This window comes from Gymnoscopelus braueri, assembly GCF_963280865.1.
Source record: "Gymnoscopelus braueri genome assembly, chromosome: 4".
Lineage (NCBI taxonomy): Eukaryota > Metazoa > Chordata > Actinopteri > Myctophiformes > Myctophidae > Gymnoscopelus > Gymnoscopelus braueri.
In genome coordinates this window covers 9,076,243-9,090,825 of record NC_137605.1, presented here as the reverse complement: position 1 = coordinate 9,090,825, position 14,583 = coordinate 9,076,243, and the positions used below count along the sequence as shown (strand labels likewise).

The 14,583-nt window shown below is 42.7% G+C and overlaps 1 protein-coding gene across 2 annotated transcripts; it reads right to left on the bottom strand.

Annotated features, from left to right (window-relative positions):
• Positions 1 to 6,735: 6,735 nt before the first annotated feature.
• Positions 6,736 to 11,855, bottom strand: LOC308083289 (uncharacterized protein). 2 transcript variants are annotated; one of them, XM_080425565.1, is made up of 7 exons: positions 11,738 to 11,855; positions 11,483 to 11,597; positions 9,938 to 10,048; positions 9,555 to 9,740; positions 8,423 to 8,565; positions 8,086 to 8,189; positions 6,736 to 7,972 (listed from the first exon to the last, which is right to left on the bottom strand). In XM_080425565.1, exons 2-7 carry the CDS (start codon positions 11,595 to 11,597, stop codon positions 7,831 to 7,833), a joined length of 801 nt encoding a protein of 266 aa, XP_080281691.1. In that variant the 5' UTR covers positions 11,738 to 11,855; the 3' UTR covers positions 6,736 to 7,830. The 2 variants fall into 2 exon arrangements, with proteins under 2 accessions (XP_080281691.1, XP_080281692.1); XM_080425566.1 differs by having other exon boundaries at positions 8,086 to 8,178.
• Positions 11,856 to 14,583: the final 2,728 nt, after the last annotated feature.

Below are 14,583 nucleotides of genomic sequence, written 5' to 3'. Positions count from 1 at the left end.
TACAGGTTGACCCTTTTGAAAGCATCCCCAGAGAACACTGATCGAATCTGCAGCCTCCAGTCATCACAAAAGGCTTTTGTCAGCTTCACATTAAAACATAAATATTATAAAAATATATAAAATATGGGCTAATAATATCGGGATTATTTTGCCGATGGGATTCCACCAAGATTGCATTTTTTACGTAACAATCGTCTCATACCGATACGATGGACGATTAATTGTGCATCCCTAACGCACTCATCACTCACACACACACACAGGCACACACATACACACACACACGCGCGCACTCAGCCTTAGAAAACTATTCTCTTTGGGAGGTCTTTTGACACCGTGGTCTTATTTGAACGTGTGCATGTTAATGCTGGAACCTTGTACATTACAACCGTGAGTGACTGTACAAAACGAACTTCTCAGAATGTCTATCTGCATGTTTTTCCAAAAGAAAAATGCTTCTTACCGTTTTCTCGCTCTTTGCACCCAAGCTCTTCGATAAGAGCCCTTTGCAAATGTGTTAGATATGTATAGATATAGATGTTTGAACTGGGAACATCAAAAGGATTTCTTCAGGTGGCTCTCCAAACGTTCTACGGATTAAGTTCTGATTTGATTGCACTCGATGCTAGCCTGGAATCCAGACTGCTACGTTCGATCTTTAGGATTTCTTTCAGTCTGGAACTCCTACTATCTGAAAGGGGTGGTTTAGTGGTAAAAGTACAAAAGTATTGGTATCAAAATGTACTTAAAGTACCAAAAGTAAAAGTACTAAAACGTTTGAAAATAGCGGATTTACAAGCTCACAATGCACGATGCGTTGTGAGCTTGTAGATAGCGACTATGATGTTAAACTCCCTTTTTCCTGTGATTGGAAAAAGCACAAAAATCTGTAATGACTTGCCTACGTAAATAGATGATGTTCAGAAACCAGGCTCAAATGGAGGAGTTCCAGATTAAAGGGCTGTGAAAAAAATATAAAAAATAAAGAATAATATTCGTAGCATTCAGTCTGGATTCCAGGCTAACTCTAAAAGAACACTGTGGAATTCTGTAACATCGGACCTAGTTGGGGGAGCAGAGGATATAGATTCTATGGGCAGGAGCAGATCGATGTATACATGTAGATCTATGGGACTGCTAGGGTAGCGTATATATGGATTCAAGAAGAGTGGGCACTAAGGAAGACTGGGCACCTCTTTGTAAGATTTGCTATTTTGTCCGAAATGTTTAAAAAATATATATTTGAAAAAATGGTAATCTTAAGTAATGTAAAGTATACATGATTTGAACTTTAAATTTACCCTATGCCTAAAATGATTGGATATACAGGTTTTGTAGCAATTTGTAGCAATTGTAGACCTTACTTGGCTAATGTTCAATCATGTTCTAAGCATGTACTTTACATGACTTTTTTATGTTTTGGACTAAATATCCAATTTTACATTGAGTGCCCACTCTTCCTGTTACCGCAGATAATATGTACAGTATAAGTGGATCTATGGCACTGCTGGGGTAGCAGATATATACCTGGATCTATTTTGACAGGTGAATTAAGATAAGGGTCTAAAGTTCCACTAACACTAAAGCTCAATGTTGACTCCACTGCACCGTTGTTGTCACTTCCTGACAAAACCTGAGCTGTTCTTGTCTGCAAGCGACAACCGACGTGCACCCGGGGGGGTATAAGTAAGTAAGTATAAAGCTACTGATGAGACTGAAGAGGCTCTTGCAATAAATGTACAGTTTGTGTTTGTATAAAATTGTCCATCAGACGATAACGGAAGTTAAGAGTTTGAAATGTTAAAAGAAGAACTTTGTATTTTTGGGGTCAGTCCGGTGATGATGATGATGATGGGTCTGGAACCCAGAACACTTGTTTGCCTGATTGGTGCAGCGAATGGCTCTTTTTCGACCACAAGAACTGAAGTGAACCGTGCCGTGCATTCCACTGGGTTCTGCATGGTTTTGTTTCCATACGCTACAGCTCGGTTTCAGATAAGGTTCTCGGAAACCTAATTTGCGGCCCCGCCTGCTCAGGACGTAGTACTATGCCTGAGTTTTGGGAACCTAGAACTTGTACTTTCAATACTTAAAAAAAAAAAAGTTTCAAGAAAGTTTTAAGGAAGGCAATGGGTGACACTTTCATGGTCGAAAAAGAGCCATAGCCTATACGTATAAATCAGGCCTGTGTGTTTTGCAGTGTCTCAACATGGACTGATAAAGTTTTGATGATATCGGGCCTCATGTCAGTAAAGGCACAGTTTGAACACTTTATTCACACTTCATTTATAGAACGTCAGTGGTTCTCAAACTTCTATAACTCTGAGGGTGTACAAAATGGAACCAAATGGACCCGTAAGGGTGCATTTGGTTCCATTTGTACGCCCTCAGAGTTACATACCTGTAAAGGGTCCATTTAGAACCCCTTCACGGAACCCTGAGGGTCCCTGGAGCCCACTTTGAGAACCACTGATATAACTAATTGTGACATTTGACACACATGCACTTAAGCTCAATTTAAGCCCGATTTGTATACTTTGTCGTGCACTGGTATCGTGTAAGCAAAACAGCAGATCTATAGCTTGTAGATCTGCTATTTTCCATGCGCCACACCGGTGCGCAACCGAGGATAAATCGGCCGTTATACTCCACCGCGCCACGTTGCCGCTTGCCGACGAGAGGGCGTGGCTAGCCTGAAGATCTCTGCTAATTGGCAAACGACAACATCGTGCGATAGGGTATAATTTAGGCATTAGTGCACAACCCCCCTCCCACACACACACACACACACACACACTACACTTAAGGCACTGGTCTGTGTTTCTACCTCCTGTCTTGCATATGAAAATGTTATTTATTTCAAGAAGTGTATATCTGTATGGCAGGCTTAAATGGATAGAACCTTGAATCCTGAGTAATGATAATAATAATAATAATAATAATAATAATAATAATAATAATAATAATAATAATAATAATACAATTATAATGATGATAATAATAATAATAATATAAATTATGGCACCTATTCCAAAAATGTTAATGCAGTTCCAATGCCAGAACTTTTAACGCAAGTTATGTATTTCAACGTATGGAATAAATTATAGACAATGAATAAACATGAACATGTGTATGTGTGTGTGTATATGTTGTGAAAGGACATTGCAACTAGAAAAAGTGATCCTCGTAGCACAGGTCACCGCCAGGTCAGGTAGGTTATTGTGGGCCAGCAATGTTCGGAATTAGCCAATCAGTATGGAATATGTCTTGATCACGATTTGCAAGATGTTTGGACAACATATTTAGGGGTAATATATTAGTTTTTTGTGCAAAAATTGGCCTCCTGGTGGCACCATAATAGAGAATGTTAAAAGGGTGGCATTTGTTCCTCAACGTAGTGCGAATGTATGTGCAAAGTTTCACCGCAATCGGACTGCGTTCATGATTTGCAGAATTTTGTTAAAAACAGGCAACTCCTGCAAACTTTAATGTCAATCTTAGCCAATCAGATCCGTTTTGATCACATGACTAGAGATCACGTACTGGTTTGCGCGAAGAGTACTGTCAAAAAATGAGTTTTGCAAAAATCAGCCTCCTGGTGGCACTATAACATGGGGCAGAGGTTCAGCTCTGGCATCCAGGGAGTGTGTGTGCACAGTTTTGCAGCCACCTGTAAGTGCTCTTTTAGAGCGGTTTTGAAGGAGAGTAAGGATTTACACTTTATGACAGGGTATTCCACATTTTGGTGGCATAGCAGTAGAACAACCCAGGTATCATCGCCATGCCAGCTTGTGGTGGACATTTTTTGTCTTTTTTTTTTTTGGGTCCAAAATGACTATTAGCCTACAGGTTTACGGGTCCATTTGGTTCCAACCCAACAACCCCACGAACCACAATTTAGCTGTTCTTGCAAAACACCTATAACTCAACATGCACCGGGAGAAAGATGCCTGCCGAACATAATGGTAACATGATGGGGCAAACCCTGTGACACTATGGTGTTATTGTAGGCTTGTACGCGCAGCTGCCGCTCATTCCGTTGATTGTCCAATTGATCCAGTCATTAAAGCCTTGGGTTACTGTCATAGGCTGTAAAAAATCACACCCAGTGTGAAATGAGCGGTGTATATCACAGTGATGGAAGCTCAATCAAAAAAAATGTGAAGTGCGTGGTGCTATTTATAGGTTATGAATTTCATCATGCGTCTCGCTAGCCAATCACTGTACTGAGCAAAGGGTCTGAATACTTATCAGCCAATCACCGTACAGGTTAACAATTTCATCATGCGTCTCGCTAGCCAATCACAGTACTGAGCAAAGGGTATGAATACTTATCAGCCGATCACAGTACAGCGACCCCAACCCCACTTATAGGAGCGGCTACACCGCTCAAAAATATGGACTAAGGGAACGGTGACGTCACCCATTGGTTTCTACAGACCCGTCTTGAAGCCACTTTTTCGGCGAATTCCACCATCTTGGAATCTCCGGTCCTGAAAAGCACCCGGAAATAAATGCAATTGGCTGGAAGGGCAGTGAGGGCGGGTCTTCACTCAGTAGAGCCAGTAGAAGCCCTAGAAGCATGGGAGACTCTTTTCCCGGTGTTTCGCCCAGGTGGGCGTGGTTTTGAGGTAAGATTTAAGCATACTTTATGTGAGGTTAGGGTGAGCATAAAGTATACATGACAATGATTTGTAAGTGTAAAATCAAGTGTAAAGTCCGGTCAAATCTACAATCTAATCAATGGCGTGGTAATTCATATCTGCAGGCAAGGATGAGGCCGCACAGCTCTTAGCCACGATGCAGAAAGTTTAATTAGAATGAAATGAAACCAACGTTTCGACAATACAGTCTTCCTCCTCATTCATTTCTGCAGCCAGCAACAGGGGAAAATAGAGACGCCTGCCATTAATGAGAGCTACAGGAAATTTGGCACTTCCTCATGAGCTTCAAGACGGCATGCTTGCTGCCTGTTTACTGTTCTCTTCGGGGCAGTCAACACAATAAATGTTGCATAGTGAACAAATACAAAGTCCCACCAAAAGAACATGAACATGCAAATAACAAAATAACTCTCAACACCACAAAACTCACCACAAAAAGTCATGCAACATTACAAAACTGACCCCCGTCACATCATTAGATGACTAGAGCCTCAACACTCCTCCACCCCCCGCATGCTCACATGATTTGTTGATAGATTGCACATAAAATCTATGCATGTTGATGAAGCGAATTTATATTATATTATTATATTATATGGCTTAGCATCGATTAGTCAAGCTTGAGTTGGAGAGCTGCAGAACAGGGCCTACAACACCAGCTGATAAGGCCGGAATAGGGAGTTCAGGTCGGCAGCTGCCAGTAGAAGAGATATGTTTTAGCACTAACAAGCTCAGGAGAAGACATCAAATTAATTATTGTTTTCCTGTAGCCAATTATGAGCGGACCGTCAGAGAAGAGCAAGTCAGTCTATATGTGTGCTTTGCTGGTGTAGGATGTATGTGTATGTTGTGTGACTGTTACAGCGCTGTAAATCTTTCTATTAACACTTAACATTGTATCTGAGTCAAGGTTTTGCTGATCTTTTGAGTTTCTAATTCCGCTAGACATAACGACTGAAATCCATAAATTGTAAGCAAGGATTTCCACGTCAATGTCCAGTCAGTCCAAATGCAGATGGCCATGTCAGTCTCTTGGTCTTTAAGTCTATGAGGTTTTTTATTGTTGATTGAATGAACACAGTAACACCTCCTCTATTCCCATCTACTGGTGGTCTACAAAAAAGATGTAATAGTGGTGACAGTGTGGTATTGTAGATAACAATGATAGACACTGTATCTGATGATGATGATGATGATGTTGACTGACATAATGAAAACATGGGTAGTTTGTGGTCAGTAATGCAGGGAACAGGATGCTGTTAACATTCATCGGTTCTATTGCCTACAGTAAAACCAGCAGTGCTGTTTGTATCATTAAATATATGATTTGTATTTTGTAACATTACTTCATGGTCATTGTATTGTAATTGTAATAATCACTTTATTCAAGGTGTATTTTTTTAAAGCTCTATATTCTGATATAGTAATCATTGCTATAGAGTGTTTGTTCAGTAACAGGGGTATCCCTATCTCTCCAGCTCTTTAGTAAACATAACATAACATTGTTTCTGGTGGGTTGCCAATTTCATCCAATTAGAAGAGAGTACCCATTTATCAGCTTCAATTTTATAGTGTTCAAGTTCCAATTGAACACCTTGTCCTGAAATGAAAATGCATTTTCTGTTTACTAAAGACCTGGAGAGACAGGGAAACCCCTGTTACTGAACAAACACTCTATAGCAATGATTACTATGGGGATATAGAGCTATTTAACATTGGCATTGAGAGAGTCAGGACAGTGATGAGACAAGATACAGTAAGTCCTTCAAACATTGATAGTCTTAGTCTGGACCCAAGCCCATGAAGAATACATGAACTATTTTTCCATAGGTCAGTATAATTGTTAATGAATAGGCTGGGGGTGCTGATGGTCAACAGGTTAAGGTTCATACTATATATGCTTTGATGCCTGACAGCGTGTCCCAACCTGAAAACGTGGTGGATTTGCTGCATGTCACTGCCTGACTCTCTCCCCTGTTTCCTGTCTCTCTCCACCGTCCCAAATAAAGATGAAAAGTCCCAAAACTCAGATACAGACTTGAAGCTATGAAAAAACACAGTGGAACAATACTATTGTCGAGTAAAGTTTTATTAAATTCTTCCACTGCTCAGTTTACAAGTTGATAAAATGGTTTTATTTATTTTTTAACTCTTGGTTACATTATTAATGAATAACTAACAATAAAGCTAGTCACGTCATGTATTTACGATACAGCTGTGACATCAATAAAAAATATAATAAGATCAAAAAGCCATAATGAAAGCAAAATACCATAACAGCAAAGCATAATATGCTGCAAAATAGAATAAAATAAAGTAAAGTATTATTAGCCTGGGGAGCATGTCATTAAAGGCAAACATTTGTGTAAAAGTCTGTAAAAAAAAAAACTAAACAAAACAAGTCACAAATAGCGAATATAGCCGATCTACAAGCTCACAACACGTCACCTTGCGAAGCATTTTGAGCTTGTAGATCTATTTACATAAATGGTGAAATTGCATGTCATCTCTTTCGGGTGGAAACCTCACGTCCAAAACTGTTACTTTTCAGGAATCAAATTGAAAAATAAAAAAAAATAGCAGATCTACAAGCTTAAAACACGTCGCTTCGCGCTTCGTTTCAAGCTTGTACATCTGCTACTTTTGTGTGATGCTGTAGAATGATCAAGTAGGGCGTTCATTTACAAAAAAATACAAAAGTTAGAATATGGAGATAAGAGGTTTCTTCCCGACAGTAACAGTATACACATCTATAGTTTGTCTCGTGGGGTCAGTGTGTCAGAAGTCCTTTACATCTCACTCACTTTAGTACAGAAAGAACAATGAAGAGTCAATCTGAGAGTCAGAATAGTAGGTGGTTTGTATTAACCATTTAAACCCATATCCTTAGTTGACTGGAGTTTCTCAGGGCTCTATACCAGGCCCCCTCCTGTTTTCACTACACAGAACCCGTCATGTTGCGACGCGACCTGAGCTTGTAGATCGGTTATTTATTTTGCTGAATCTTCACTCCAGAATAGGGATGCTAGCGTTCATGGGGTTCATGTGATTACAACAGTTTGTACTTCTGTACAACAAAATGTTTGGGTTTTTGTCATTTTCACTACTAATTACTACTGTTTAACTTGACAAAGCAGAACACTAAGCTGCAGTTTCATCAATGAAGTTAAGATAAATATAACTTCTCACAGATACCGTAGCCTACGGCACCACGTGTACATATCTCATCAGCCCATTTTCCAACAGTGTGTGAGTATGCTGCACAGTAGTCGTCTCCATTGTTACGAGGCCTTCCACTGCCCCAGTACCTGCAGAGTAAACAAACACCATGAGGTATTTTAATCACATCCACTCAGTCACTCGCATACACATACAGTGACTTTGATAGAATGACAATAGAAAAATGTGTAAAGTGTCTCACTGTGTTGTCAGTGGCGTTCCATCCACCCAGGTCCATTTTCCTGCAGTAATTTTCAGACCAATCCATGCTGCATACTGATCCCCAGGAAATCCTCTGATGAATTCCTGATCATTAGTGCATGATAGAAAAACATTATCTTCACTAATGTGTTCAGGTTTTCACTATAATCAGAATGACATTACATGCTATACAACTATACTTATGTATTTTGGACACCTTACACGCGCGCGCACGCACACACACACACACACACACACACACACACACACACACACACACACACACACACACACACACACACACACACACACACACACACACACACAGATCCACTAACCTGTTCTTCTTGACTGTTAATGATCACCAGATCTGCTCCTGTCTTCAGACATTGTTCCCTATGTCCCTCCCAGGTTTTCGGTTCAGTAGATTTGTAATAACAGCTGCATCCAAACTTCTTCCATCCGCTGGGACACGACTTGACTAAACATCAAACAGGAGTTTAACCGATGGATTTTTAATCCACTGATAATCAATACTAACATGGAGAGTAGTTATTAAAATAATAGTAGTCAGAGACAGTGTTGCCAGATTTTGCGAGAGACGCAAGCAACCATGTCTATGAAAACAAGCCCAAAAGAAGCAACTAGGTTGCATGATCACACACAGTTAAAGCATCAAAATCAGTTTAACAACTTTAACCTGATATACATTGGCTGTTTGAAAACAGCTGATCTATAAGCTCACAATGAGTTGCAATGCAACACGTTGTGAGCTTGTAGATCTTCAAAAAATCTTGAAAAATAAATTGATATATATGTGAAAGATTTCAACACCACAAAACTGGTATGGTGGTCCCAGACCAAAGTATCTTTCAGGGTCCATGGACAAATACGTATTAATTTTGGGATCCTTGACATGAAAATGTTTTAAAGTTTTCACTTTAGAAACAAGCCCACAAAACCCACAACTACCAATATTTACAAGCTTTACAGAACGAAATTTCCAATGTATGTATGTATTTATTAAATTGTGTTTTGCACCGTTTTTTAAGATCTACAGTATGTTTAAAGACGGGGTGCCGTGATTTTCAGTTATTCCCCCCCCCCCCCCTAAAACATAATCATCAGGTATTATGGTTATACTAGGATGAAGTTCTTTTCAAAAAAGTGTACAGAAAGTGTTAAAATTATGTTTTTATGTGGACACGCCTCCAGTTCATTAAGTATACCTGGTTCTCACCTTAGCGCCTCCAAAATAGTCAGAGAAGACATAAAACACCATAAAAACACCACCAGGGGGCTTAATGAAGTTCTATCAACCTCATAGACACATGAAAAACAGAAAAAGTACAAAACCATGGCACCACCTCTTTAACTAGTATTTAATGAACTCACACTTCCTTGACAATAGTTCAAACATCAATAATAATAGACTTATATTCCTTTAGAAAGGTTTGTAATTTCTCTCACCTGCTCTCTCTCTCTTAACCTGGTTTACTTCACTTTGCAATTGGTCTCTCTCCAGGGCCATGTTGTTAAAGCTGGTTTTCCATTGGTCTCTCTCTAGGGTCACGTTGTTAAAGCTGGTTTTCCATTGGTCTCTCTCCAGGGTCATGTTCTCATACTTTGTCTGTAACTCAGTAAAGGTTGAATGATCTGCAAAGGACCAAAAGTTGACAATAAACACAGTTGTATTCACTGTTCATGATGAGATGAGGTGTGTTTTATGTTAATAGACCTCAACATGTGTATAATAAAGAACAAGTGAAACCACACACTATAAAAAGTGACGCATCGTTTTACTGGTTATTTTATAAGAGTATGAATTTGACCTTTGACCAGCTGATACTCACAGTCCATGACCTTGTCTGTGGTTCTCAGCACTCCTAGAACACACAGTGCTGTAAGGCACACTGCAGCTGCTCTAAAGATGCTTCTCTCAATGATGATGGCTCTCTGGACAACTGGAGGAGGATAAAAGCACAATAGAGTTCAACTTTAATCACAACTAGACGCGTCGCAATTCTGGAAAATTGCAAAGTGTGGTTGCGCCGACGCCGGTCACGGGTCGCGGCCGCGGGGACTCGAGGAATACGCCTGGAGGAATACCGTCGGAGGCCACGCGACATGCAATTCGAATTCGGTGCCGATCGGATCCCGCATTCGTGACACGTGCCGTTTCCATTTGAGGAAATAGGCCCCTCCCACTAAAGAAACAGGCCCCTCCCACAAATGTAGCGGGCCAATGACATCGTCATGTCACTCCTGAGATCACTTGTATTTCATTTTGAGAGAACTGATCCCCCAAAAATCATGTTTTTGCATCAAGCGGTTACATTTTGCGCATTTGTGGCGCCCCCTATGGATCAAAGTGGAAATGCTTTTGGGGATTTGTTGAGTGAACCACCCTCGACATGTGATTTTTGGCGTTTTTTATAAAACAGGCCCCTCCCACTAAATTTGGAAGCCAATTACGGACGAACAGTATGGACCGCTTGGAGGTGTTTATCGCATGGGTCCAGAGATCATGTGTACCGATTTTTGTGAGATTTGGACAAAATATGTGGGAAAAGGAGCTAAAAGTGTGTTTTGAAGAAAATTCAAAATGGCGGAAAATCTATCCAGACGCTACACTGTATATAGGGAGTTGCGTCATGACCCAAGGAATCTAGGGGGGAAAAGATTTTTATTCTACAACCTACGGTTCAAGAGTTATAGGCCAAAACGTAAAGTGGGCTTTTATAGCGCCACCATGTGGCCGAATGATATAATAATTTTTTTAATAATTTCACACTAAATTATGAACCTCCCCTCCAAGTCTTGTAACTCTAGCCCTTACGGTTTCTGAGAAGAAAATTTGAGTTTTTTCATTTGTCCATTAAAGTGAATGGGGACATTTAATGCACTAATAAATCAATATCAATTAAACTATACAACCTATCTCTTAGCAAAGTACAAGCCCTGCATTCCCGGTGAAGCCGGTCATTTTGACATATGGCACGAAATTGGGAAAAATAAACTGTGGGAGGAGTAGCACAGCAAAATAAAGTTTATCTAGAATAAAGTTTATAACAATAGTCTGGTTGCCCTGTTAGGGCAACCACACTAATTATTGTCACACCCCAGGTTTACAGGTGTAAAACAGTGGGTGAAATTCATTTTTGTGCAAGCTCCATCGTTTTTTTGTTGTTTCCAGAAAGAGAGAAAAAGGTGGGGGGGGGCAAGGAGTAAAAGAAAGAATCAAAAACATCTCTCTCTCTCTAGCCTTGTCAGCTCATCACCTAATCTTCAGTCGTATCATCAAACAAACTAAATAATAACACACACTGATAGCACATGGAGGATAGAAATCTGTATGTGAGAAGAGAGCAAAACAGTGTAAGTGTGTTACTGTGTACCTGGATCTCTGGGATTGTCTACATTAACGTACACTTCGCTGTCCTCTTCTACCCTCTCCTCCCTGTCTCCTTCAACGTTCCTCACCCTCCTTGGTCTGCCTGGCCTGCCAGACATCTGTCACACAAAAATGTAACTTTGTACATTAGTAAAAGTATATGCTTATAATGTCATATTAAATGTCTTATGTTATGCATTAAGTGAGTACAATATAATGTACTATATTTATGAATATGTTTAAATGTTATCTTACTTACCTCTGCTGTCCTACATTAGTCTTCACTGTTGCAGAACAAACTGAGCTGCTGTCTCTTCCAGTCTGACTTTAACACTGTCCCACCCAAGCAAGTGGTTTCGGTTATACTCTTGAACGTGCATGCATGTGCATTGATGTACAAATAAGGTAAAGTCCTCATTCAGCTTTTAGTTGTCACGACAGGAAAGAGAGTGTGTTCAAAACACAGGTGCCCACATCCTGCCTCCTATTATATGTGCTACAGTAAAAACAACAGTGCTGTTTGTATTGTTAAATATGTAATTAGTCAGTGGTGGAAAAAAGTACTCACACTTTTTCTTAAAAGTATCAATACTGCAATGTAAAAATACTCTGTTGCAAGTAAAAGTCCGGAATTAAAAATGTACTTGAGTAAAAGTGCAAAAGTATTTTTATCAAAATATACTTAAAGTACCAAAAGTAAAAGTACTCTATGCAGAATGTCCCATTTCAAGTTTTCAATTTTATAAAAATCTTTTGAAAATAGCAGATCTACAAGCTCACAATGCGCCGCATCGTGACGCATTGTGAGCTTGTAGATCGGCTATTTTCAAATGGACGAAATGTAAATAGTGGTTAATGTATGTTTTATAATAATAATCAAAATCTACAAAGTAACTAGTAACTAAAGTTTTCAAATAAATGTAGTGAAGTAAAAGTACCATATTTGGATCTGAGATGTATTGGAGTAGAAGTAAAAGTATTGGAAATTGGAGGGAAAAAATAGTAAAGTAGGCTACAAGACAGCTAATGAGGGGACAGGTGAGACATCGGCGGGGACAGCCGACGCAGATATCGACAGGGTTTCGGCGGGGACAGTCGACCGGAGTTCAGACAAAAAGTCGGCGGGCACAACCGATGCAGGATAAAACGGAACGTTGCTTGGCAACAGCAGCACCTCAGCGTTGCTTGGCAGCAGCAGCAGCAGCGGAGACTCACCGTCACCATTGCTGGGCAGCTGAGGAGGTTTACAATCGCTGGTTAGAGATGCACGCTGGTGCTGCTGCTTGGCTGCTGCTGCTTGGCTGCTGCTGCTTGGCAGCAGCAGCAGCAGCGGAGACTCACCGTCACCATTGCTGGGCAGCTGAGGAGGTTTACAATCGCTGGTTAGAGATGCACGCTGGTCACCACCGCCCGGGCGGTAGGTAATGCACGCTGGTCGCTGTGCGGTAATGCACGCTGGTCGCCGGGCGGTAATGCACGCCGGGCAGTAATGCACGCCGGTCGCCGGGCGGTAATGCACGCTGGTCGCCGGGCGGTAATGCACGCTGGTCGCCGGGCAGTAATGCACGCTGGTCGCCGGGCGGTAGGTAATGCACGCTGGTCGCCGGGCGGTAATGCGCGCTGGTCGCCGGGCGGTGTAATGCACGCCGGTCGCCGGGCGGTAGGTAATGCACGCCGGTAGCCGGGCGGTAATGCACGCTGGTCGCCGGGCGGTAGGTATTGCACGCTGTTCGCCAGGCGGTAATGCACGCTGGTCGCCGGGCGGTAATGCACACTGGTCGCCGGGCGGTATTGCACGCTGGTCGCCGGCCGGTAATGCATGCTGGTCGCCGGGCGGTAATGCATGCTGGTCGCCGGGCGGTAGGTAATGCACGCCGGTCGCCGGGCGGTAATGCACGCCGGTCGCCCGGCGGTAATGCACGCCGGTCGCCGGGCGGTAATGCACGCCGGTCGCCGGGCGGTAATGCACGCCGGTCGCCGGGCGGCAATGCACGCCGGTCGCCGGGCGGCAATGCACACCGGTCGCCGGGCGGTAATGCACGCCGGGCGGTAATGCACGCCGGGCGCCGGGTGGTAGGTATTGCACGCTGTTCGCCAGGCGGTAATGCACGCCGGTCGCCGGGCGGTAGGTATTGCACGCTGTTCGCCAGGCGGTAATGCACGCTGGTCGCCGGGCGGTAATGCACACTGGTCGCCGGGCGGTATTGCACGCTGGTCGCCGGCCGGTAATGCATGCTGGTCGCCGGGCGGTAATGCATGCTGGTCGCCGGGCGGTAATGCACGCTGGTCGCCGGGCGGTAATGCACACTGGTCGCCGGGCGGTATTGCACGCTGGTCGCCGGCCGGTAATGCATGCTGGTCGCCGGGCGGTAATGCATGCTGGTCGCCGGGCGGTAGGTAATGCACGCCGGTCGCCGGGCGGTAATGCACGCCGGTCGCCGGGCGGTAATGCACGCCGGTCAGCCGGGCGGTAATGCACGCCGGTCGCCGGGCGGCAATGCACGCCGGTCGCCGGGCGGCAATGCACACCGGTCGCCGGGCGGTAATGCACGCCGGGCGGTAATGCACGCCGGGCGCCGGGTGGTAATGCACGCCGGTCGCCGGGCGGTAATGCACACTGGTCGCCGTACAAAAAGTACAACATCGAAACAGAGAAAACAACAAAAAAAAAAACAGAAAAAAACTTTGACACAAAACATCAGTAAAAAAGGGAAAGAAAAGAAAAGAAAAAAAAAAAAAGAAAGAAGGAGAAAAAAAGACGGGAAAAGCAAAGTACAGGCACAATAACTAACCCACGTTCAAGTTCATATTCTTTACCCCAATTTTTCTCATTAATTTGTTCGGTTACTGGCCCCCCATCATCTATCCCTGCACCAGTTCAGTTCATCGATTGTCCAACATATATAGAAATTCAGTTTTCAGCTTCACCCGGCTGATTGCTGCTTAAGTGGTCAGACTTGAGCACAGGGGGGGAGTAGAAGGGTTAAGTGTCTTGCCCAGTGACACCTCGACAAATTGTGAGCTGTACGTTTTTAAAACACAGGGGAACGGAAACACATCAAAACCACTCGCACCAAAACATGAGGACAGACACACACACACGCA